Genomic DNA, 27,364 nt, shown 5'->3' on the forward strand with positions numbered 1-27,364 from the left:
AATCATTGTAAGTATTTTTGCTGACTTGCTTACTTTAATGATATCATTGTGTGATTCTTACTTGCTAATATGTATCTCTATTTAGCTTTCACGTCTTTGCTAAACTTGGGAAAAGTCCTTAATAAGACGTTTTTTGAGGTGATGTTGTTAGTTACACGCTAGTGCACCAACAGTATGACCTTCAACTTCTGTTGAACTGAGAACATCCTGATACTGCCTCCACAACTTCAAGAATACTCCTTTCATTATTGCCAAGCTTGACTCCCCTTTCCTCCTCTCTGTTTCAATATGAAACCTAAACTCTACTCTTCGTCCTTCACTCTGCAGACTGTATGCTCACTGTATGACTGATTGACTTTTCTTGCAAGAAATAAAATATGACAAAGACAGCTGAATGGTTTGATTCTTCATCCACATTTCATGAATACAAATGCCACCACAGTACTGCATCATTTCATTGTAACATATTACATGTTAAATGTTACTACTTATTTAAAGAAATTTAAAGTAAAATTGAAATATTTTCATAAACGTTAAGTGGAAAATAAGTATAAGGTTCAAGTACAATTATAGGTAAAAATTGTACAGCACTTCCATTAATTTAGTAAATTGAGTTACTTTTGACTATTAAACAGGGTACAATTTAATAATGATATTCAGCATTTGGAAAAGACTACATTTAAATACTTTAAATGAATTTTGCTTAGAATAGATTTGAACTTTTATTGTAACATTTTGAATGCAGAACTTAGTTGAGTTGTGCATTTTAGAATACCTCTTCCAAACCACTAACATACAGAGATGGTAGAAGTACTCAGATCTTGTACTTGTGTAAAAGTAGAAGTACTGTAAGAATACTCAGATTGAAGTAAAGGTTGTGCATCCACAATTTTACTCAAGTAAAAGTACAACAGAATAAGTATCAAAACTACTCATTATGCAAATGTAGTCATTTCAGAATAATATGTTTTGATTCTATTATTGATGCATTAAAGTGTTATCAAAGCTGGTAAATGTGCAGCTAGTTGTAATTGCTTTGTACACTGCAGGGTTGCTTGTGAGTGTTAATCCAGGTGAAACTAAAGTGATTATATTTCACACCATTAATCCAAGTATTTAAAACTAAAGGTACAAAATAAATGTATTGGAGTAAAAGTACACAATCTGAATTGTAGTGAAGTCGAAATACAAAGTACCATCAAATGGAAATACTCAAGTAAAGTACAAGTCTCTCAAAACTGTACATATGGTTTCAAGGCTTTTATTGTCCTTTGTGCTTAGCTACAGTGTAGTTATGACAATTACATTCTTAGGTCACAGGCTCCTCCAGCAGTGCAACACAATAAACTGATAAAATAGTACAGGTTAATACAATAAAATAGAATATAATAGAAAGTGCAGAATAGTCTATAGTAATTGGAATATTGATATGAGTTGCAAACAGATGACAGGATGTTCTTTCAAACGTGCAGGTGTTTAACAGTCTACTTGAGTAAATGTACTTAGTTACTTCCCACCTCTATTAACATGCAACATAATCTTGGCGATACGTTGTTGTCGTTATGAAGCAGACACAATTCTGTATGCAAGATAACAGTTAGAGGTTATTTCATAAAGCAGTGGTTCCCAACCTTTTTTGAGTACTGTACCCCCAAAGCATTTCAAGCCAACCTAAAGTACCCCCTACTACGCAATCAATCGTGGTGATCCCCAGGATATATTAATAGTCTATATATTGTGGCAGACCGGCTGTGTGTGTGTGTGTGTGTGTGTGTGTGTGTGTGTGTGTGTGTGTGTGTGTGTGTGTGTGTGTGTGTGCAGTGGCAGCACATATCAGACCCGGGCCGGGGGGCGGGGCCTGGATACGGCCCTGTGTGTAGCTAACGGTGTGTCCACACAGCAGCTTTGACCAAATCTTGAAAATCCTGGAGCTGGGCGTGTCTGACAGCTTGGGGATTTCGCGACCAACAACCAATCACATGAATATCACATGAATATCCCGCCCCCGACATACAAAGCAAAAAAACCCGGTTCTTCTACACTATTGTCAAATAGGAAGGGCTATGATGAACATTTATTTTTTTAACATTTTGAACATTTATGAGATTAATGTTTATGGTGCTATTTTATGCTACATTCCATGCTGGCTAATGATACTGTCTATGCTTGCTAGCAACGAAGTAAACTAGCAACGAAGTAAACTGGATATAAAATCCCCAAACGAGCGAAAACCTACCAGTTTCACCCACTGCCTCTGCCACCTCCCTCCATGCCTGGTTCCTCCGGTTTGTATCCCGGTAAGTAAATAGGGACTGGTCATAAAGAACCGGGTGATTTGCTACCGCAATAACTAAGTTCTCCTCCATTTTTGTGGAATATAGAAATGAACTGCGGGTCTCGTTCTCCCAGCTTGCACGCGGTTTGATTGGCTAGCGCTTGAACTGTCAGATTTGCATAAACGGATCTGATTGGCTGTCGCTTCCAGCTCAGCCTCAAAAGTTGAACAATGTTCAACTTTGGAATCCTGAACATCCTGGAAATCCTGGAAATCTTCGCCTCGCCCCCCCACAATGCAATTCGGCGACAAGCGAGGGAAAGTGACGTCATCCCCATTCAAAGTCAATGGGCGGAGACGCGCTGGAAGCGATGGACAAATCGCCAAAAGCTGCTGTGTGTACGGGCCGTTTGGTGAAACCTGGGAGTGGAAGAAGGAGAGAAGTGACGAGGAGAGATAGAGAAGAGGAGGATATTTTTGTCTGTGTGACCCAATGCGACAATTGATGTGACACTTAAATCATATTCAATCATAACTAATCATATACATTATAATAGCCATTGTTTAAAGACTTAAAACAAAAAGTAAGGTAACTCACCAATTAATGTGACACTTGAGCCTGTTTCTCCCTCATCAGTTTTGTGAGTCTGGGGGAGATTGTTGCAACAGCTGTGACCAGGTTATTCTCCAAGTTGAGTCTGTTCCTGTGTTTAGTCTTGATGTGGATCATGGCGGAGAATGTCACCTCACACAGGTATGTGGACCCAAAAGGCAACAGTTCATTCAGGGCATGTTTCCCCAATTCAGGATACTCCTTCTCCACACCACACCAGAACTGTGTCAGTGGTGTGCTTGAGTACCTCATCTTCAGGCTCCTATCTGAGGACACATCTATGAGGTCTTCTTGCAGTCTGGCGGGAATGCTGCTTTAATGCACGTCACAAATGGATTAGCACCCAGTCCAGTGTGGATGACTTGTTGTCAATATCAGGGAAGTAGGAGTTGAACTCATTCTTGAGCTTGGACAAATGTGTGTGTACTATTTTCACAATTGGAGCTCTGTCAAATTCACCAGTAGCAATGTATGCGTTCAGCTGCAGGAAACAACTTGTATCCCCTTTTTCACATTTGCTCTGCCAGAGCTTGATCTTCTCCATGAATCCACACACTTTGTCATACAAGCTAAGAACATGTGTGTCTTTACCTTGAAGAGAGAGATTCAGCTGGTTGAGTTTGCTGAAAATATCAGAGAGGTATCCCAGCCGAGCTACCCAGTCAGCGTCGTCGAACATAGCCACAAGTGGGTGTGTGTGCTCTGACAGAAATGCCCTCACTTCATTGCGTAGCTCGAACAGCCGCTGTAACGTCTTCCCTCGGGATAACCAGCGGACGTCAGTGTGAAGCAGGAGCTGTTTATGTTCTGACCCACCGTCTTCACAAGGTGACTGAAACAGTCTATGATTCAAAGGCCTGGACTGTATGAAGTTGATCACTTTTACGGCATCATTCAAAACATCGTTTAACTCTGGACTCATTCTCTTGCTTGCTAATGCTTCTCGGTGAATCATGCAGTGCGTCCATGTAACGTCAGGGTTTACCTTTTTTATGTGGGCCATTAATCCATTTACTCTGCCGGTCATCGCCGCAGCGCCGTCTGTGCACACATGAGAGCAGGATTTCCAATCCAGCTTGTGTTGAGAGAAAAAATTGTCAATAACGTTAAAAACGTCCTGTCCGGTAGTTCTCCCCGTGAGTTTCTTGCAAAACAGAATGTGCTCGTTCATCTCCAAAGTGTCTTTGTAACGCACAAACGCAATCAGTTGTGCTTCCCCACTGACATCCGTTGATTCGTCCAACTGCAAAGCGAACGTACCAGACGCTTTACATTTTTCCACCACTTGGTCAATGATGTCAATTCCCATGTCGTCGATCCGATGGCACACAGTATTATTTGACAACGGCACTTTCTTCAGGACATCAGCTGCTTTCTTATCGAGCATAGTTTCTGCGAGAAATATAGCAGCAGGCAAGATTAGCTCTTCGGCTATGGTAAATGGCTTTTTCGATTTAGCAACGAGTAGCGACACCAAGGCCTTGGTTGAGACCGATGTCGCTTTCTTTAGTTTTTCTTGGCTTCCCTTAAATTCAGCCAGCTTTTGGTGGAAAAACTCTGCAGGGTTACCCACACAGGCGGGATGTCTAGTACTAAGGTGCCGATGTAAATGGGATGGTTTCATGCTATTATTAGAAAGCACGTCGCCACAGATGAAACACATTGGCTGCGGTGGCTCTGTAGTTGTGACCGTAAACCCGGAGAGCACATAATGTTCACCAAACTGACGATTCTTCACCTTCTCTGTTTTCATTTTCTTGAGAAAGGGTTCTCCTGATTCAGCAGTATCACCTGTGCTGTTGTTTCTGGATGAACCAGCTCGACTCAGCCATTGATCCATAATGATTATGTTAACAGAAATGTTGATCTCAATAAACACCAGCGCATTCACTTGATAGGATGTTGATATTTTGCTAGCTAGCAAGAAAACCAGCGCGCCACTACAATGATGATGATGATGTAACACCTGACAGTCCGGCGGGAAGCTGAACGCCGCGCCAATAATAATATATAGCCAGCAAATTATTACTTAATTTGAATTCCCCCAATTTTGGTTACATTATTACAGATTATGCATTATTCATTATTTGGGTACAGTTTTCCTGTAAAATGTTTAATAAAAAAAAATCTAAAATCAATTTTTTTTTTTTTTTTTTTACTTTTCAAAATCTTTTCACTTACCCCCTGGGGACCACCCACGTACCACTAGGGGTACGCGTACCCCCGGTTGGGAAACACTGCATAAAGGACTGGCGAACATTTGCTGTAATAAGTGGGTAAAAAAGCATCACTGCCTGAGTGAACACACTGTAACCGAACAGTGTGTCCACCTGCATGCTGCTCTCCTTCCTGTGCTGCTGCTGCTCGGTGTGTTGCTCTGAAGTATGTTTGCTCGAAACTGGGAAAGTCGCCCAGTCCTCGCCTGTAGGTTGAACTACACCTGGGGGACAGCCTGGGATAACCACTCCACAACAATGCAGCGAAAGATTTCGCCAGTGAAAACTTCGACAGAGTAAATGCTGTTCCAGTATTTTGTTAGTTGTATCTTTTTATAATTCAGTGAGTTCACAGGGATCTCTTTGTTTCAGCTAGCGACACGTTAGCTGCTTCCGGAAAACAACCTTCACACAGGTAAGGCGAGTTTCGGTCTCCTTATGAGCCAAATATGTCTTACTTTGAGAACTAACACCACCTAAAGCTGCTTCACCCTTGTGTTGTATGGCTAAATATAGTTGTATTAGGGCAGGTATTCACTCAGAAAGTGAGTTTGAAGGTGTGTAGCTGTTAGCGGTGTCTGAGCAGCTGAAGGTGAAGCCATGGCTGCATGTGGTCCACCTGCCTGATACCTGTGAAGGTTACCTTTATTACCTCTTCTGTCATCTGGATCTGTCACATCGTGCTGTTGTGATTAGGACCAAAGCAGCAGACATGGGCTGACAACAGGGGGGGGGGGGAGTGAGTTATTTATGGTCCCAGTGACAACACACATCAGGCAGGGCAGGAAAGTGAGGGAACATGTCCTTGTTGCTGTTATTGAGCAGCTTTTCATATATCAAGTGGTAAATGGATTTTGAAATGGGTATCGTCACCATCAGTGATGGAAAGTCACAACCTTCATTTACTCAAGTGGCTTTTTGTATGCACCTCACTCCATGTAAATCTTATTATAGTCAGTGAAATACTGTAGCCTACTTTTTACCCTAACACACAACACTAGTGTTATCTGATGGCAGTTGCTACTGTTAATTATTTAACATACAAAATGTCAGTTAATCAAATATGATTTGATAAGCCGATAAATTGATCCCTAGATGGGACATTTAGGAGATAATAAATATAATATATAATATTATATACAATTGATAGCAGCACATTTAGTAAACATAAAACAGTATACGCCAGACTGATATATTATATGGTTGGTTTTGTAATAGTATTAGTACTTTTTGTCTGTATGGAAATATAATGTAGTCGTATAGAAGAATACTAAATACGATATTACAGCAATACAATATGTAATATAGCAACATCTACATCAACATATTTTATAAATCAGATGCAGTGGTATTTGGAAGAGTTACAACTAATTATCTTGACAACCATAATGTTGCAATCTTACATAACCCATTCTTTTATGGATAATATGAGAATTCATATTGTCCATATTTAGTGATTATGTACAGCTACGCAGTTCAAAATATTTTCTTTACAGTAGATTTCAACAAGAGTAAACCAACTTCACCTCTTGTAATATTTCAATCAAGTTACAGTATTAATGTTTAACTTAAAGTATTATTGTGTATGTGATATGTCTGCAGTAGCTGTTGCTAGATTTAAAGACGAGTTGTGAAGGTCACTATGTACTTGTTGTCCTGTTTGGTACATCAAGATCCAATCCAGCCTGGTTTGACCATTTATATTTTGAGCTAACTCAATCATCAGCTGAGTAATAACACTTGTTTCTGTTTGCATTGGTTGGTCCAGTGAATGGCGCTAAATGACGAATGTTCAGAGGGCTTTTGTTGAGGAATAACTGTTACCTTATGCCCTTCAAACTGAGTACAAAGGAAACACAGATGCTGATGATAAGTTAAGGCCATGGGTGGTGTTTGTTTGGTATGTACAGGCAGGCTGTCGTACAGTAGGAGGCTCAGTCGCCCTGTATAAGCTTAACCTCCATGTGTGACATCTCGGGGAGACACTGGCACCACGTGTGGATCTGCATGAGGCTGAGAATACAACTGGGACGGTTATATAAAAAACTGGAACGAAGTTGCATTGGGAAACAATTTGGTGAGCGATGTTTTTATTGCCACTCAGATGATTTGTTTTGTTGATTATTTCAGATATGCAATGCAAATATTTGTCATTGTGTTGAAAGCAGGAAGCTTTGCATGGTGTTGCCATAGCAGTCACATAATATTCAAACAAAGCTTAAACACATGAAACAATTGTATATATTATATTACTGATAGACACTCTAATGATAAGTATTGTGTAACTTTTTAATCTCAGACATGTTGGATCTTTCCATCATTATGTCATACCTAATTGAGGATTAAGAGTCATTCACCTCTTAGATCTATTTTTTCCATTACGTGTGCTCTATTATATTGTAAATACCAGACATAGTTGTAAGGCACAGGTAGACGCGACACACCTCCTTTCACATGGACTCATGGAGAAATTATTTGTCTATAGCGTGGCTTCACCTGCGTTCACTGCGGGCGTGGCAGCCCGTGTGACTCACTCACACCGACCATCAGAGCGAGTGATTCGGCTCAGCTTTAAAGGAACACCACCTCTGGTAATCCTGTGGGAGACTGGAGGACGCTGTTGGGGAACAGACATTTCCCCCGCAAAAGCTTACACTGTCACATGATTACAAGACATTTGATTTGGATAAGGTCCCTCGTTAAGGCTGGCTATGCTTTGGTTGGCTCTAAACCTGTACAAACATTTTTCACCGTGTCTATTGTAAAGCTGTCTTGTGTTTTAAGCTCCACAAACATGGGCTTTAGCTGTAGTATAAAATGTTTAAGTGTGGGATTTCTGTGAAATAATATCCTAGCTCTAGTGCAGGATTAGTATAAGTACACATACTTGTGATGTTGACGTTGATTAATGGAGATGTTGATGCAAACTTTCTCAAAGAAACTGAAGACTAAAGGATTTTTTATTGAAAATAGTAGATGATTGGAACCCACTTACAATCTTCTAGGGCTGAGCAATTATTATTTTCTTTATTGCTAACACATTCATTTGTTTCATTAACCAGTAACTTGTTCAGTCTTGTCAAAATTAATAAACAAACATCCTAAGGTGATGTCTTTGCTCATTAGATGTCCTGGTATCTCTAAACAACACTCAAAAACACAAGTATATTCAGTTTAGAGTTGCAACAGTTCCTTGATTGATCAAGTTGTCTGTAAATTATTTTCTAAATTAGTCATTCGGTCTAATTTACGAAACATTTAGAAAATTCACAGCCAGGGTCTAAGGTGTCTGACCAACAGTCCCAAACTCCAAAATATTTACTTTGTTATGATACAAAATGAAGAAAATTAGCCAGACTTACATTTAAATGCTGCTAATAGTTAATGGAGTAATCAATCGACTAATCAGGTTATTGACTAATCCTTACAGAGTCTCCGTTTCACATGTAGGATCTCAAGAGAGACGGGCACCTTTTATTGATGTCATGCTGTATCCTTGAGGAACACGGTGATATTTACTGCTGTGTCAGTGATGTATAAGTGGACAGTGATAGATGGTTCAGTGGCCGCCACCTTCAGATACAATGAGCAGGAGGGGACCAGTAATCTCCAGGGTCGCTGTACGTCTTCCTGTGGAGATGACCTCTGCTCTAATGAAGACATGCCTCGCTGAAACCCATCGGATGCTCTCTGTGGCCAGATGTGCACGACACTTAATCCAAAAGCAACTAATACACCTTAGGTATGAAGAGATATACAAATGGGAATGTGTTTTTGACAAGAGAACAAGCTTGACTATTTGCAGCATTGTGTGTTTAATGTAAGTGTATTATTAATAATAATAATACATGTTATTTATATAGCGCTTTTCCTGGTGCTCAAAGTGCTTTACAAGCAAGTAAAGAAGAAACATATCAACAAAAGTAAAATGTGCAAGCTAGGTGGATGGGGGACGAGGGGTTAGTGGATTAGATGTCTTTTGATCACTTTTTTCACATTCTTGAACTAAGGCTGCAAGATATATCGCGCAAAACAACGCAATATTAGCATGCGCGATAAACACAAATACTGCACTAAGTTTTGTTTTTTTAAATATAGTTGAAAGTGAGTAAAGAGAGAGTAAAGCGTAAAACTGCTCTTTGTTAACATTCATTTAGAAATGCTTTTTGTGTTAGGTTCAATGTTCAATTTGTTCAGTTATCTATAATGGACATAATTTCCTTACTTTTTTAAATAAACAGGCACTTTGTTGTGTTTGAACTGAAAGCAGCAAAAAGGCAGAACTGAATACACTTTAATATCAGTTTTTTTTTTTTTATCGCAAATGATATCCTTTTTCGCGATATTCAATAAAGTTTTTGCGTATTTTCCACATGGCGTGCCGCCCTGTCTTGTGGTTTCAAAATAATTGGAGAACAGCCTGGTTCGTACTGCGCTTCCTTCTCCGTGCTACAGGATCCATGACCCCTATCGGTTACAGGACGAGGTATCACTTATGCAAAGTGAAGACAAAGAGAGAAAGAAGTCCAGCGTGACCTCAGCCAGAGTGCACGCATTTGGAAAAGTGTGCGCACAAATATTAGTAATGGGTCCCGTGTGTTGGCCATCAGTCAGTCAGCTATTGAGAGTACTTCACCTGGAGTAGTGCAACATCAGCAGTCTGAGCCACCAACCCCCCTATACACACACACACACACACACACACACACACACACACACACACACACACATCCCCACACACACACACACACTCACGAAGGAACACTCTCCTCTCACTCTGCCTAGTTACACCAATTCTCCTCTGCATTCCTTACAGCGGTGCAGCCGGAGCTCACACACATCCATGCTCATGCACACAGATATGCGGCGACACACACAGGCAAGCACACACACTCATACACACAGACATTATTCAGACGGTGTGCTGCTGGAGAGGCAGGGCTCTGGTTTCATTCAGGCTTCAGGCAGCTGGGAGGTTAGAGTCTTGTGTTTGCGTGCAGCGGCTACTGGGTGCTTGACAACCAAGATATCAGCTCGGTGAGTTGCTCTGAGGCAATAACACTGAAGATAAAGGAGCCTTTTTGTGCCTGAACTCTTGGAAACTAAAGGTAGTGAGTTCATTGTGGTGGCTTATTTTTCTCTTATGTAGATGTGGTAATGTGCATGGGAACAGTTTTCTGTACTCCTTTTTGTGTTTTTAGGATACATTTTCAGCTTATATTTGATGCCGTTTTGTTATTTTCTGTGAAAAGCCATTTATAGCAACTGAAATGGCACGTTTTGCTTCTAATCTTAACAAGCAGTTGAACAAAAGTTTTCTCTTTAAATTTCATTTCATTTAAAATCCCAACACATGCTGTTTGAAAGGATGCAGTGTATTATACAGGGTAGATTATATATGATCTACTTTAACGTATTTGGTGGAGGTTATAATTAGTTTTTTAATGAATACATTTGTTCTTATGTGGAGGGCTGGGTTTAAAGTTTCTCCAAAGAATGCGATCCTAATCAGCCCTCTCCTTATGAGAGAATTAAAGGAGATTAGGAGCTCCACAAAGGGATGGAGACCACTGCCGATCAGGTGCAAGGGGTCATTAGTGATGGGGGTTGCATTTCTGCCCAGTTCATTCAGAATTCTTACTCTCGTGTAGTGCCATGCCTTTGTTCCTTCCCATTAGCTGGGGTTTGACTTTAGTTCGGTTTATTTTGCCTCATTTCACACAGTTTAGCCATTTTCACTGTGGAGCACGAGAAATGCGAATTATTTTTGTCCCTCAGGAAACTAGCTGAGAGGAAGCAGCTGCGGCTTGCTGACATATTGCTGCTGCTCTGTGGATTTGTCATTTCCTGTGGAGCTTGCAGGGTCACGTAAGAATAATCCAACTTCTACAAAAGACTTGACAGTATTTCTCTCTCTACAGAAAATCCAAATGAAGACATGGAGATAACATTGTCGACTCTGGATCATCATCACGCTTGAATGGATTGTATATCTGGACAGGCAGACTTATGACTGGACACGGACAGTTTTTAAGGAGATAAAAGACGCACAACATTTCCAGGGAGCTTGGTACAGATCTTCTTCCGCCAATGGCTACAACAGAAGCTAAAGTAGCCGGCAGCAGTGGCGCTGCAGGTCTGTCGTGGGCGAGAGTGTGTAAGGAGTGCGGGCAGCAGCACGAGGGCTCGGACTGCCACCTGTATGAGTATCAGGACGAGGTGGACGATGAACTGGTTTGCCACATCTGCCTGCAGCCCCTCCTCAGACCTATGGACACCCCTTGTGGCCACACATACTGCTTTCACTGTCTGAGCAACTTCTTGAAGGAGCAGGACTTCTGCCCCGTGGACCGCCAGCGGCTGCAGTTACATCAGTGCCGTCCCTCCAGTCTGCTGGTCAGGAACCTGCTGGACAAGCTGACGGTGATGTGTCCCCACTCTGCAGAGTGTCAGCTGAAGATGCAGCGCTGCGAGCTGCAGCCGCACCTGCACAACAGGTAAGACCCAGGGCGGGACGCTGAGGGGTCGAGACAGCAGTGTTATTGGATATTATGAAGCCTTAACCCGTCTCATTGAATGGTCACAGTGTGCGAGACGGAAACACAAGAATATGTGTTCCCTGTCTTTGTCAAACACAACAGGGTTTTCATTCAATCATGAGCATTCCTACTATTTAATGTAATCGTGCTTGTAAATACTACTTTTGAACCTTCGGTAACCCTTGTAATAGCTGCAATTTGCTGCAATATAGTCACCTTGCCATGAGCAAAAGTGTTGTATGCTGCAGAAGGGAAAAATACACTCGCTTAATACAATATATATTGTTTTATACGCCATGAATGTAATACATGGATAAGAGGGGTATATAATACATCAGTATAGTTGGTTCTGGATTTCATAAATATGTCATGAAGCACAGAGAGACTTTAAGCAGGGATTTGAGGCACAGGTTCAAATGAAGGCCAAGGCGTATCAGGGATTACATCTGAAGAGTTGTATATTACATTTAGAATATATATTATAGAGCAAGGTTGTGGGCATGTAAACAACACGGTGAGCCCAGAGTAATAATTCATCATATTAACAACGACCTAATTCCTTCTAGAGTTGTATTACATACAACTACAGCTGCTTAGCTTAGCATACAGACTAAAACGTGGGGGAAACATGCACCTTAGTTTGGATTGCCTGCCTACCTGCAAAGTTCACTTATTGAGACTTATGTCTTGTTGGTTTGAACTGTAAACAATTGAGGTATAAAATCCAAAATGTCAGCGTGGCATTAGGATATCAGCCAAAACAGTGTATTTTTCTATATGTCAAACTATTCCTTAAACTTGATGCATTTTATTGTAAGGCCTATTAAACCCAAATAAATGTACTGCGCGCTAGCATCCCCACACAAAGTATAACAAGTGTAAGTCATGCCTAAAGAATGCTTACTACTGCTCAGGAATGGAAAATAACTGTCCCCACTGTTTTGTTTCTCCTCTTTATGTCCTTTTTAAAGGCTGTGTTTCCCCCTCTCAAAACTCCTGTTAGCTCAGTCCCTCTATGAACACACACACTTCTAATTATGGAGCTCAAGGCAAAGTGCAGGTCAGTCGTCTTGTTTTTCACATGGCCAGTGTGGTGCTTATCATCCTGGTGGTCAGCCATGACGTGGTCAGTTGCGGGAGGCAGATAGTCTTGCTGCAGCTGCTCTGTGCAAACAATGAGGAGACAAAGTTCAGTCCAGCTCTCTGACTGACTTAATCAGACTCAACCTGTCTCACAGACTCTCTGCAATGCAGTAAAATCGGCTTCTCATCTGCATAGTGCTTCTATTCTGAGCCCAGTGCATAAATAGTCCTGTCTTTTGTCATCTCAAAACACTTTTGATAATGATCTTTCTCTCTTCTCTGTGTTCAATCCATTCTACCACTTCTTGTTAACATCAAACATTTAAGAACATACCCTTCAAATCTTCATAAAGATTGTGTTGTTTCTAAGAGAGTAAACCACTGGTCAATCATCAGCCATATCATTGTCTTTACTTGTTTCCTCCTTGCGCCTGTCTTCCCCAGATGTCCTGTTTTTAGAAGACTGAGGGAGGAAGCAGAGAAGAGGAAGAGGCCCTCGTGGAACGAGCTAAAAGGACGTAAGAGTGACGGGGATTCGTCTGCTGACGCTAAACATTCAGCAACACTTTCCCAAAACCCCACCAGAGATCAGCCTGAGCCGGGGCTCATCAATCCTGCCTATGAAGAAAGTGAGGATGGTATGGGATCATTTTATCTTACTAACAACAAAACACCATTATTTCAGCAATGTAATCCCATAAATCGTCTTGTTCAAGTAACATCAAAGGTTCAGGGACTTTTCTTTCTACCTAAGCACACTCAAACTAGAAGGCACTAGAAAAACACTTCCATGGAAATGATTTGTAATAGGAGGCTGGTCATAAGCTGTGACACTTAATAATGTTCCATATAAGCTTCTGGGTTGAACAGAAATAGTTTCCTTGCTCGGGGGGATTGCAGAAAACCCAAATCCTGGTGCCCTCCCCCTTCGGTCTGGGAGGTTGTGTAAACACACATTCGGGATCTGGTGAGGGTTTTAAGCCTGGAGGGTTTGATTCCAGTCTGTCTCAGGTGAATCATCAGCTCACAGATTTGATAACCAGACACCGGGAAAAACCCTCAAAGCCGTCTGCGAGCCAGAACCAGGGGCCAAACTCCACGAAAAACATGGTTGCCAGGCAACTGATAGTCTGTGTCCGCGGAGAAGTTTGCATGGTTGTCATTATAATCTCCATTTTAATCAAATGAGTGTTTAATGCACTTAAGAAGGGACACACAATGAGCTTACACTTTTTAACAATATGTATTAAGCCTTAAATACATGGTTTTACAGCATAGCATCTTGAATTCATGCCTGTTGTAATGCTTGTGGGACTCGTTGGGAGCACTGCTCTGGAGTCAGCTGTAGTTGTAATTACTTTCTGATGTGTTTGTTTCCAGAGATCAATTACAAGGTTGAAGTCCTCAGTGCATGTCAGTGTGTTTGAATTATTAGTTTGGATTATAACAAGCTGACTTCACTCTGTTTCCCGTCTAATGTTGCTGTTCACCCTGTACTAGGGCTGCTCGATTATGGCATAACATCCATTTATTGAAATTTATTTTAACAGTTGATTACCCTGAACTTTAAGTATAATTCAACTGAAAAACCAATACAAAAAAAATATATTTTAAATAAAAAAGAATACAAAATAATCGTTTTTTTCCGATTATGTTGTTTTCATAATCATTGCAAGCCAACATCGTAATTGCGATTAAAATACGATTAATTGAGCAGCCCTAACCTGTACTGTAAAAACTCAAATCCCCATAAAGATCAAAAAGTTGTTATTGGTTGTCACAGAGTTGTGTAACTTTATGCGTGTCTCTACTGGTAGAGTTCTACTACAAGAGTTTGGTAGATAACGTATTTTTCTGTTTGCTGGGAGTTAGATAAGGAGATTTTCTTTTTCTATTCAAGTGGGTTGAATGATTCAAAAATCTAATAGCCATACAAACATTTTCTTTCTGTGCACGGAATAAACAAATTCAACATGCAACATGCAAGATAGGATCAACTTAATTTAGCCCAAAGTAACATTACATGTCAGAATATTCCTATAACTTACTTCCAAACCAACTTTTGAAATTATGATTTCCCAGTCTCTTCCACATGAAGTAAATGAACCTGGTAATTTGTTCAACATGTGTCTGATTGCCTGAGTTATCATGTGTCTTGCCCTACTGGACCATCTTTGAGTACAGTTTTTTAACTTCTGATAGGAATTATGGTTAGCTCATTGATATTTAAAGTGGACCTATAATGCTATATTTGAATAATATATTGTAGGGCCATACCTATATACAACATGTCTGTGAAGTTTGTTTTTCAAAATACCAAACAGATTATGCATTTTAGCCATGCCTCATTTCGCTCTATTTGCTCTATTCCAGCCCTGTCTTCACAACGGCTGATTCTGTGGCAAATGAGTTGCAGCTGACCACGCCCCCCTGCAAAGGAGGGGGGCGAGGCACGAGTATGGGCATAGATATGTCTCATAATTATTTGTGTGAACATAAAAATAATTTGTGTGTAAATATGTGATTTGTAAATGTAAAACAACATCCACAAATGCATTTAAAAGATTTGCAAACTCACAAATACATTTGCAAGTGTAAAACGGATCTGCAAATACGCTAAATATGTTCACAAATAAAAAAAGATCTGTGAATATCTCTTTAACATTTACACCTTTCGATCAGGCATTTGTGAATCCATTTTGTATTTGTGGACCAAAAATGCGCTTGCGGATCTCAAATCTCTGTTCACGGATCTCAAATCTCTGTTCACGGATCTCAAATCTCTGCTCGCGGATCGTCTTTTTACACACACGGAATTTTGAGACATATTTTCCGCCGTTCTCGGCTAAAATCTACTCGTGTCACTCGGTTATTTTCGGAAACCACGTGATGGCCTGCTGATGACGACATTTCCGCATGATTTCAAAGTAAGAGCATGATGGTTTGTTTAATGCTCTGTTTTTGTATTATAATGAACAGCGGAACGTTAGATGCATTCTTCATCACCATCACCATCATCATCATCATGTTATAGTGATACAGTTAGTTTGTGTTATTGGTTCAATATAGCATATATCCAGCACTTTCGTTGATGTTGAAGTGCAGGCTATACGCCACTTTCGGGTCTCGGGGGAGCAGCTGGCAGCGAAACAGCCCAGATAAAACTCTTTCTTCATTGTTTGTTGTGTATTCAGTCAACCGGGTCGAAGTTACAAAGCACTTCACATCTTATTAATCGGCCTAATTGTACCTTACCAGTGCACAGGGGCGGATCTAGACAAATATTCATGGGGTGGCAAGAGGGTGGCAGGAGATTTTGAGGGGTGGCATCCCCTGACAGAAGTATATGCTGGTTGAAATCGCAATCATATCAATCAATTAGGGGTGTAACGGTACACGTACCCGTACTGAAATTATTCGGTACGGTCCTTTCGGTTCGGTACACGTGTGTACCGAACGAATATAGCGTTAAACGTAAAAAATTGAGAACAACTTTCTGGAAGTAATCTCAGGTATATATCATAGAGCGACCAAGTCATTTCATTGGACGAGAGGCATACTATGAGAGCTGGTCACAGGGATGCGTTCAAATGTAGTCAGTAATTTGAGGAACTGTCGAAATGGCGAACGCAGATAAAGTTGAGCTGAAAATCCTCCAGCATCATTGAAGTCTCCGGTTTGGGAACATTTTGGTTTCGCAGTTACGTACAAGGATGACGGACAAAGACAGGTGGACCGAACCAAAGCTGTTTGTCGCCATTGTTCAACTAAAATTGGTTACGCGGCTGGCAATATATCAAACTTGCACACTCATTTGAAAAGGCATCACCCGAACGTGAACATCACGGGTACCAAAAGAAAAAAGACTGAAGTGCAAACCCAACTCCCACTAGCATGTAAGCCTCCACCACTCGCAAAGAGTTCAGACCGAGCCAAAGCTATTACAAACGCCAAATATCCTTATGTTGCCATGTTAGCAAAGCGCTACCTGGCTGTGTCTGCTACCTCTGTCCCTAGAGAGGGTGTTCTCCACAGCAGGAGACATTGTTAGTGCCAGCAGATCTGCCCTTTCGGCGAGCAATGTGGACAAGTTAATTTATCTTTAAAAAAAACATGAAAATACAATGACAAGCAAGTCCTAATGTCAAACTGGCTGCTTAGGTATTAGTACAGTTCAAATACAGATTATTTCAGTTCATCGAAATGCTGCACCTTAATGTTTATTTTACTATATTTTGTATTTATTTGAATACATTAGTCATAGTTTAATAATAATTTAAAAAAAATATTTAATGTTTTGTGATCATTTTTTCTGCTGTACCGAAAACGTACCGAACCGAACCGTGACCTAAAAACGAGGTACGTACCGAACCGAAATGTTTGTGAACCGTTACACCCCTACAATCAATGTTAACTTGGAAAGCCACAATATTAATATTTTAACTCAATCACATAGGTGATATTATTGTGGCACATCAGTAAAGCCTTATATATAAGGTGGCAGACGTAATTTAATGAATTTTAACTGAACAATAACTGAATGAGTTTGTTTCACTCTTAGACCAGCAGGGGTACCAAATATATACAGACTGCTGCAATAAGTACATTAATTAACTGTCTCATCGATGTTTGTCTGAATGAATATGATAATATTAACAATCATATTATTCCTATCAGCTGTCAATCACTGTTAATAAATAATAATAATAATAGATTTAATTTTAATTTGTTTGTTTGTTTGTACAGATATAGTGAAGAACTGTTATGATTCACATATTCATTTATTATTGAATAAACTATATTTTTTGGAGGAGTTAATGATGAATGTTCATCAAGATGCTTACTCACCCTCCTTCAAATTTGAAAAACAAGTAATTATATCATTATTGATATACAGTTACAACCTTGACTTTACATCAGAAAGAACAAACATTAAAGAAGTGACTAACTGCATCAGTTAGGGTTAAAAAACGTGTATTCAGCTAAAACATCGCTGCAGTTATTATCCAGTGGAAGGTCCTTACCTACTGGCCTAGTTAAATCAAAGTGGTTACTTTCTGTTGGCTGGGCAGTGTAGTTTTACACACCGTCTTATTTTACTTTCTAAGGACTTAAAACAGTTTTTAAAAACAGACCCCCTCAAAGAAAAAAATATATACACGCATACAAGGTCATCATCTTAACAGTTTGTTATTCTCATCGAGTCATCCGTGAGCAGAGCATCAAGTTGGCATGTCTATTACAGCTGAATGCGGCGATTACTATTTTGTTCAGCAAAACGCCTCACAAACTTATTAAGATCAACAGCTGTAGTGCGTTTTGATTCAATGCTGAGTACAGCCAAACTTGACATTCTATTCTCTGTCATTGTAGACCGCAACTACCTCATTCCTTCAGTGCTTGGGTCCGAAAGGCTTCTCGTTTTGCGCCGTCCCGTTCAAATGAATTCGCCACCAATCATATTTCCACTCTCGCGCCAGGACCGGGGGAGGGGTTACATGACGTGCTTCTTGTGCTGCATTCACTTGCACTCGGACATTAGAGACTTTCTCTCATAAATGTCCGATGAGCCACAACTTTTCTTTCAAAACAAAGATGCCAACTGGGGTGGCAGCTGGGGTGGCAAGGCTATTGTTTAGGGTGGCAGTTGCCACCCCATGCCACCCCGGTAGATCCGCCCCTGCCAGTGCAGTAATAAAGTAATCTGTAGAAAAGCACCGTATTTAGGTCAGGGTTATGGTGATAAAGAATGCATCTAACGTTCCGCTGTTCATTATAATACAAAAACAGAGCATTAAACAAACCATCATGCTCTTACTTTGAAATCATGCAGAAATGTCGTCAACAGCGGGCCATCACGTGGTTTCCGAAAATAACCGAGTGACAGGAGTAGATTTTAGCCGAGACCGGCAGAAAATATGTCTCAAAATTCCGTGTGTGTAAAAAGACGATCCGCGAACAGAGATTTGAGATCCGTGAACAGAGATTTGAGATCCGCACGCGCATTTTTGGTCCACAAATACAAAATGGATTCACAAATGCCTGATCGAAAGGTGTAAATGTTAAAGAGATATTCACAGATCTTTTTTTAATTTGTGAACATATTTAGCGTATTTGCAGATCCGTTTTACACTTGCAAATGTATTTGTGAGTTTGCTAATCTTTTAAATGCATTTGTGGATGTTGTTTTACATTTACAAATCACATATTTACACACAAATTATTTTCATGTTCACACAAATAATTATGAGACATATCTATGCCCATACACGAGCGTCATGTTACCATGCTGTTACCATGCCACGCAACCTCTCATTCCCCTGATTGGTGGAGAGTTGGCCATATAGGCGGAGCACCCCGTATCAGTCTGTATCAGATCCGTTACAGCCCCGTTTTTAGAGATTTGGGTATGGAGGAAAAGAGAGAGGGTTGTGTTTTCTGACACTTGGTGATATCCCTGACAAACCGGGGACACATATTCATGTATAAAAAATGTACAAAAGTGTATTTTGCATGATAGATCCCCTTTAAACTTAAGTTTCACTGACTGTATGCTTATCAGGTATTTACAAGGGCAATGAACCAAAAGGGGGTGAGAAATTAAAGTATTTGCTCCATAAACCTGAAACACGTTTGTATTGACTCCACTCGGTCTTCCTCCCCAGACAACACCCCGCTGCGGTCCAGTCTGGTGGCCGAGGCCAATGTGGTGGAGCTGTTCAGAGAGGAGCCGGAGGAGGAGCTGGGCCTGCGCATCGTGGGGGGGAAGGACACGCCGCTGGGGAACATCGTCATCCAGGAGATAGTGCGGGACTCGCTGGCAGCTCGTGACGGCAGACTCGCCCCGGGGGACCACATCCTAGAGGTGAGGGAGTCTAGGATACAACGTTTTAATCTCCTCTTCATTATGGGATTTTAACATGGTGGCCTAGCATGACACGGATCACTTACACCATAACACCCTTGTGCGTTCCCATGGTATTGTAAACAAGGTGCCTCAAAGCAGGGAAAGAAAAAGAAGATTTTCAAGGTAAACAAGTTTTGGCCCCGTGGTTTAAGGCGTGGTTGATTACAGGGAAAATCATGTCAGTGTAGCTTCACCTGGTTGTTGTTGTTGGTGTCACTGATTGACTTTCAGTTTGAGAGGGTCGTGATGAAGTTATCAAACCCCAGTTGTTAATATGAAACTATAAGATTAGTTATTTCGCTAGTTTTATGCTAATTAGTGCTGCAACCAACATATTTATTTTTATTTTAGATATTTATTTAATGAATGAACATACAGTTTGGTCTATAAGAAATCAGAAAACATTTTCCACACAAATCCAACAGTCCAAATTCACAAATCTTAAACCTTTCTTTTTATCTATAAACCTGGATTCATAACATTTTTGGTGTTTTTGCTCTTAATCGTTTTATCAAGTAATTTTATTTGAAAGATTATCAACTTACCATGGTAACTCTAGTTCTACTATAATACTCTTTATTTTGTATTTTATTGTATTTATAGAAATTATATTATCTAAACATTGAAGGTCAGTCTCAACACCCTTTGTAAATATCATAGTCATTTATTTCTTATTGTATATGATTCAGGGTTTCCACAAAGGGGAATGAAAAGCGGAAATATAATAAAATTGATAATAACCACAATTTATAATTGAATAAGTTGCGGTTACCTCTCTTACAACAATATCCTCCTCCTCCTATTTCCTACCCCCGTTCTTCTAAAACACGGTACCGCTGTAAACCGAGATCATGAACTCCCTTCTGGCCCTCTGCTTCAGGCTGTCCTCCAAAATGCTGCTTTCCCTCCAAAGAAAACCAATCCCAAACCTGGATATGAAAACAAAAACCCGTCATTCAACACGCCGCCTCAGGATGTGAAATATTAGCTGCAGTTTTTTTTGGGCTTTGTGGAAAACTGGTGGATGTAAAGAGATACTGTGACTCAGTCTTTGCCTTTCCCCTTGAGTTGATGCATTGATTTCTCTAAAAACAGATACAAAGGCTGTGAACAGAGGAGACTGATGATAACTTGTTACTATCATTTTCCTGGTTCTTATTTTTCTGATAAAGAAAATACAGTTCAGATCTTAAATACTGATGTTAGGGAAGTTACTATTTATTTCATTATCAGGATAATGGTCAATATGCTCACATGAGTGAATTAGAAAAAGCGCTATAGCTATTATGGTAGAGAAGTGAAAAGAAGAACCTTGTTTTAAAATTACAGGAATTAAGAGAACAGACTAAAACAACGTTGCTATTCTTCTATTTATGTATCTTTTGTAGATAAACCTTGTGATTTATTATCACCTTATATAGGATATATATATTATACCACTTTTTTTTTGAAAGAGTGATTCCAGAAAGCTTTAGTGCCATTTTAGGAGCTTTAATCACTTTTTGCTGATTATTAGGATAATATCATAACACCTTGAGTTGCATTTATTTTGGCCAAGATAATCATGGCATGACATTTTCATACGGTCCCGTGCCTGGATGGCAGAACAAGTCACAGTTCCACTTTTTGGCTGACGTTAGCACAGTTCTCTTGAAGGAGAAGCAGCAGAATGAGTCTTTCTGCTCTCAATAGATAATGTCTCGTAACTTTCTATAGTGGCAGCCTCCACGTACAGCGCGTACTGAAATGTGTGTGTTGGCTGATGAGCCCTGACCCTTGTTTGCTCTCTCTGTGGTGTCTTCAGGTGAATGACGTCAGTCTGGCCTCAGTCCCTCACTCCCGGGCCATCGCGGTGCTGCGGCAGCCCTCCGTCCTCCGGCTCACTGTGATGCAGGAGAAAGGTTTCAAAACACGGGATCCGCGGTCGGATCATCTCCCTTCGTCTGGCCCCGCCCCCACTGCCTCCCAACCCTCTCACAGTCCCCATGGCAACGCTAACTCCAATCACAACCCCGGCTCCGTCCTGCAGGTGACGCTCGTGAAGAGTCAGCGCAGCGAACCGCTCGGCATCAAACTCATCCGCAAGTCTGACGAGAGCGGGGTCTTCATCCTGGACCTGCTGTCCGGGGGTCTCGCAGCCAAAGACGGGAAACTGAGGAACAACGACAAAGTGCTCGCTATCAACGGACACGACCTGAGGCACGGCACACCTGAGAGTGCTGCCCAGATCATTCAGGTGGGTTATACAGCCCCAGAGATAGCATTTGGTTGACTTTAGCCCATTTACTACAAAGACACACAACATTATCACAGACCATTCTTTTAATGTGCCATAACTTTAAAGACTCTCAGGCTGAGTTGATTTCAGTATTTATTTAGTTATTGAGTTATAGTTTGAACTCCCTTCTGTCGCTGCATTTCAGCAAGTACAGACCGCTTTGTTTATACAAATTCACTGTTTTTAGTTTTTTATCAAATCAAGGCCCAAAAAAAGTTGACAATATGCAAACATGGACGCTGAGAAAAGGGATTCAAAGGGAAAAACATTTTTTAAAAGTTGATGTTAGTTTAATTAAACATGTTTTTATTTTTTCAAAGAAAGGCACATAAGAGCAAAATGACAACTTTATGACTGAACATTTTATTAATTAGAAAAAAGGGTATAAAATATTAACATTATTAAAAAATAAAGTGACACAAATGTGTGGTAGTATTGCAAAAGTAAAGTGACAAGAAGTGATCACAGTCTACCTAATAGTGTTGATTATGTATTTGCTTTGTCATTAATTGTTTTTTGAATGTGTGCATTCAGGCGAGTGAGGTGCGTGTGAACTTTGTGGTGATGAGGCCTGCAGAGCCTCAGGAGGAGGGGGGGGGCAGCAGAGAGGGGCACAGCCGAGCAGCCAGGAGGGTCCCGGAGCCACAGTACTTCAGACGCCGCTCCACATACATAAAGGTATACAGAACATTTACACAACATAATGCGTCAGCTGCTTTTTATATACATTTTTTAATATTTTGTAATAGTACAATACTGATCAGCAACCATTGATTACTGTGGTAGTCAACATGTCTAAGTGTCCTTAGGCAAGAAACTCAACCACAAATTCCCCTGTTTACATGTTTAGGTTGCTGAAGCGTTGGATAAAAACGTCGGCCAAATACCACTTTATAATGTAATCTCGGCCCTTGCCAGCTGTTGGCCCCTGAACTTTCTTTTCCACAACTTAGCACAATGTTTTTCTCTGTATTTTCCAAACTTGTCATGTTTCAGTTCGCACAGTGTAGTTGTGATTGCTCCTCTGTCAGTCACACTCATGTGTGCCATACACTGTCAGTAGAAAGAATGGCAACCCCCCCAGCCGAGGGGTGAGAAGCTTTGAGCGCAGACACCTGCGTCGGTGGAGGAGATGAAAGCGAGGGGCCTCCCTCTGTCCGGATCAAAAGGCCTCGGTGTGCTCCCTCTGCTGCGGGGCCACGCTCTTGTTGTTGTTTGGTTGTTTCTTTGGGCAGCAGAGGATCAAAGCTGGTAACAGTTAGCTTTCGCCTGCAGAGTCGAGCCTTTTCGTCTTGATGGGGGGGGGGATGGGCTCCCTGCTGGGGGGAGGAAGAGCCCCATCCTCCCCCCGGCTTCCCTTCTGATGGTTAACAGACTCCAGAGGGAAACTGGTTGAAGCTGTCACTTTCCACACATCTTACCCACTACGAGAGCCGAGTGTTGATCCTCACACGTCCCCTCGACCCTCACCTCTCAGCTCCTTCTCAAATGCTTCACATTTGTTTCTACGAGTGGTTTTGTGAGAGGAATCAATTAAGTCAAAGGGTCCCGGAGAGTCTGAAGTGTGTGTGTTTGTGTTTTGTCATGCAAATTAAGATAAAACCATAATTAGGAAACATGGCATCCTAAACAAGGCCAGCATTACTAAAGAAACTCTATACGGTGATGTTGACCAATGTGGTATTCATTGCTTTGTATCTGATTGTTCTATTGTTCCTATAGGATCCTCCAGGAGGGTTTTCCAGCCAGGAGAAGACGGTGAGCATGAAGAAGGAGCCTCGGCTTTCCCTCGGCATCACCATCGCCGGGGGGAGGGACTGTCGGAGCCGTCTGCCCGTTTACATCACCAGCGTGCAGCCGGTCGGCTGTCTTCACCGAGATGGCACCATCCAAAGAGGTGTGAATCTGAGACTTTTTAGTAAAAGCTTTAGGCCCAATTTTATCTGGGAATGTTATTAATCATGCCGAGCTCTCCACGCAGCTCTCCACTATATTTTTTACTTTTCAGAAGCTGGTAGAGGCAGATCTGTAGCATTTTGGTTTAAAAAAACAACTGAAACAAATGATTATCAAAATAGTTATTTCCTGTCGATCAGATAATCAATAACTTGACTCTAATGTTAATGTCAGAGGAAGTAGTCTTTGAAAAGAGTGGGGGGCCGTTCAGTCAGTTTAAACTTTGAAACAGAAAAGTAATTGTGTGGGAATATTTGAATAATGACACTGGACTCGGCATCAGCAGGAAACCGTTTATGGGAAACCATTTACAGTTCTGTTTGAAAATCCATCACAATGTGACGACTGACTGAATAGGAAAAGAGCAATTCTCTTTTCACATACTTCTTTTCAGGGATACAATGTGGACACTTAAACGGAGAGGATGTGTGCTAAAACAGAGGCCTGACCCTCACTAGTTTAGGAGAGGTGCCCGCCTTAGAGAACGTCCAAATTAGGCTGTTTAAATGTGCTAATGCAGGCTTTTCTCTCGGTCAGCCCTCAGTATGCACTTAAACTGCATCTAGCTTTGTTGATATCCAGTCTTATCCATCTGGTTAAATTGACAGCCAAAAAGTTCTCCCTTAATTAAAATGTATCTTCTTTTGAACTAAAATGTCTCAATTTTCACCACATCACGTGTCTCCTCAGGCGACGTTCTGCTGAGCATTAACGGTGTGGATCTGACCCAGCTGACCTACAACGAGGCGGTCTCTGTGCTGAAGGCTCAGACTGCTCAGTCCCAGGTGGCCCTGCGCGTCATCCAGACCCTCTCCGAGAACCCCGACGAGGACAGTGAGGCGAACAAGGGCGACATGGACACTATGGAAGACCCGCGAGACGACGCCCTCAACTGGACGCCGCTGTGGACTCGCTGGCTGGGATTACCGAGGTAGATACTGCTTTTTTTTAATGCGGAACAAACATATTATGTTCCTTTTTTGGTGTAAAAGTTAACTCCAACTCTGCCCTTGTTGTTTCAGTCCCATGCACTGGTGCCGGGACATCGTCTTGCAGAAGACCAACAACGAGAGCTGGGGCTTCAGTATCGTCGGGGGTTACGAGGAGAGCCACGGCCAGCAGCCTTTCTTCATCAAAACCATCGTGCCTGGGACCCCTGCTCACTTCGACGGACGCCTCAAGTGAGTTCAGCTCAATATAGCTGCTTCATGACTTGATAGTGTGGAGGTACATTACATACCAAATAATCACAGATGTCATTTTAATGCTACAGAAGATACATACAGAAGCTGTAAGAAGTGTAAACAGAGCAGACTATCATCAAACCACAAAGATAGTATTTATAAACTCACATGCTCACTATTTATAGATTTGGTGGACTTAAAATAGAACAATTCATGTATAAATTTAAAAATAACATACTTCCGTACTGTATCAAGACGTCTTTTTCAAATGACTTGTCAAAGAGGATTCATCCTTTACAAAAAGAATCACAACAAATGCAAAAAAAAAATGAAAAAGGAAATGAAATTTGGTAATGCCAATAATAGATTTTAAATAAAAAAAGGGTAACATACAGTATATGAGGTATGAACACTGGTGTGTATATATGACTTTTAGTTTGGAACATTTGGGTATATATAATAAACATACTGTTCATTGATTTGGTTCTTTCTTTTAATTTCACTATGCTTTGGTTTGTGAGTCTTTCAAAAGCAATGACTTATGATGTGTTTACGCTGCAAATGCCTGAACTAATGGAACATGACTGGTCTGCTGTTCCCTCCAGGTGCGGCGATGAGATCGTGGCGGTGAACGGCGCCACCACGGTGGGAATGAACAACTCCTCTCTCATCCCCATGCTGAAGCTGCAGAAGAACAAAGTCACTCTGACGGTGGTGTCCTGGCCCGGCAGCCTGGTGTAGAAACACACACACACACACACACACCTGACCATTCACTCTTTCCTCTCTGTCATCTCTTTATTGTTCCACACACACACACACACACACACACACACGCAGAGATCCTCGCCCTGCTCAGCTGCATTCTTGACTCACTGTCCCTTCAATATGTAACTCATAGTTATGTAATGTGTGTGTGCTTAGGAACCATCGTGTGTACAATGGAGATGACTTTCAGTAGTGAACAGAGTCCTCTCACACCGAGCAGATGATTGCACAAACTAGGTTTAGGGTAAGAAAGTGATGACAATCAGTGAATGATATGCTAAGGGAAACTGGAACTTTGAACACCTTGTTGATCCTTTCCTGAATACTTTATCCATGTTGTTCCTTTCTTGTTAAATAATGTTATCATTACATGACTTCTTTCAAATAAGAAATGTCGTTTTTACGATATGAGTAGAGAGTTGTGATGACGAATTATAGGTAACTACACAAAACAAGATGGCTGCTGACTGTAAAGACTCATGCCAAAGACAGAAACAGTATCCTGTCCTGTAGCTTTTATAGATTGTAACTTACTACAATGCTCTTTCAAATCGGGCAACAGAATGGGGAAACCCTGATGTAAATGTAAGTAAACTCAGTCAAAGTGACGTTTAGGATTAAATAAACAGCTGCAACTAGGAAACAGAACTTTGGTTTTAACAGGGAGGGTGTTGTAAAGCCAAAGAATAGACCTACAGTCAATTTGGTTTGACAGCTTATACAGATATACAGAGGCTCTTTAATCCAAATCAGTCATCAGTCAAATCCTACGCAGTCCTATATGTAAACAGAACCCTGAATACACCATTCAATCAGAATGACATCGGTAGGAAATGGCTTGGGCCCAAGTTTATTTCCTGTTCGCAGTGGATATTAGCAAATTCTGAAACAGGAAATAAACATTCGTATTGCTTTAAAGCTGAGAGCTGGTCTATAGAAGCAGATCTTTATGTGCTGAATGTTTGGTCTAAATCAAGAGTTTTAGTCTTGCAATGATATAAGACTGAATGGCATTGATAAGCGGGAGCCTTTTTAGACATTGAAAGACAAACCAGAATGTGAACCTGCCTTAAATTCCCACTGAACAAAAATGTGTCATTATTTCCTCATTATAAACTGTAAATAGGAATTTCAAAGGAGAAAACGGCCTTGTGAGATACATCTGTGTTACCTCATTTCTATTTTTATGTCAACACATTCCCAGTGGCCTTTCTTGTGTCTAAATTGAGACAAGACTTATTAAATAACTCAGAATATCATTTCAGAATTTGTTTTTCAAGTCAGAGTGGCTGCGATATAAAGATATATATGTATATAGAGTAGGAAATATATGTATTAGATTGTACACAATTTCTTTATGTTCAATAAAATCATAACAAATCAGCTTTTGTTTTTCCGTTCATTCTGGCTTGTGTCATTGTGTGAAGGCTAAGCAGTCAACAGAAAACTCATCAATGTTGCAAAGAGCTGATGTTTGTGCCAATTCCATAATAGGTATGGAGATCAAAGTATATATTTGTTTACAGCATGAGTGAAAATGGTTTA

The 27,364-nt window shown here is 40.8% G+C and overlaps 1 protein-coding gene across 7 annotated transcripts; it reads left to right on the forward strand.

Annotated features, from left to right (window-relative positions):
* The first annotated feature begins 5,100 nt into the window (after positions 1 to 5,100).
* lnx2b (ligand of numb-protein X 2b) lies at positions 5,101 to 27,202 on the forward strand. Of its 7 annotated transcripts, XM_034202961.1 has the most exons (11): positions 5,104 to 5,400; positions 5,477 to 5,519; positions 11,026 to 11,601; positions 13,171 to 13,364; positions 19,392 to 19,591; positions 21,438 to 21,869; positions 22,446 to 22,589; positions 23,634 to 23,808; positions 24,558 to 24,798; positions 24,890 to 25,048; positions 25,657 to 27,202. In XM_034202961.1, the coding sequence occupies exons 3-11, from the start codon at positions 11,195 to 11,197 to the stop codon at positions 25,790 to 25,792; spliced, it is 2,088 nt and encodes a 695-aa protein (XP_034058852.1). In that variant the 5' UTR covers positions 5,104 to 5,400; positions 5,477 to 5,519; positions 11,026 to 11,194; the 3' UTR covers positions 25,793 to 27,202. The 7 variants fall into 7 exon arrangements, with proteins under 7 accessions (XP_034058857.1, XP_034058852.1, XP_034058854.1 ...); XM_034202966.1 differs by having other exon boundaries at positions 5,101 to 5,519; positions 13,171 to 13,355; XM_034202963.1 differs by lacking the exon at positions 5,477 to 5,519.
* The last annotated feature ends 162 nt before the right edge of the window (positions 27,203 to 27,364 follow it).

This window comes from Gymnodraco acuticeps, unplaced genomic scaffold, assembly GCF_902827175.1.
Source record: "Gymnodraco acuticeps unplaced genomic scaffold, fGymAcu1.1, whole genome shotgun sequence".
NCBI lineage: Eukaryota > Metazoa > Chordata > Actinopteri > Perciformes > Bathydraconidae > Gymnodraco > Gymnodraco acuticeps.

Excerpts from the sequence above, each read along its gene's own strand:
- lnx2b (XM_034202961.1), top strand. The coding sequence starts at position 11,195 with ATGGCTACAACAGAAGCTAAAGTAGCCGGCAGCAGTGGCGCTGCAGGT. Across the intron at positions 19,592-21,437 it reads CGGGGGACCACATCCTAGAG|GTGAATGACGTCAGTCTGGC; the intron begins GTGAGGGAGTCT and ends TGGTGTCTTCAG. Across the intron at positions 24,799-24,889 it reads CGCTGGCTGGGATTACCGAG|TCCCATGCACTGGTGCCGGG; the intron begins GTAGATACTGCT and ends TTGTTGTTTCAG.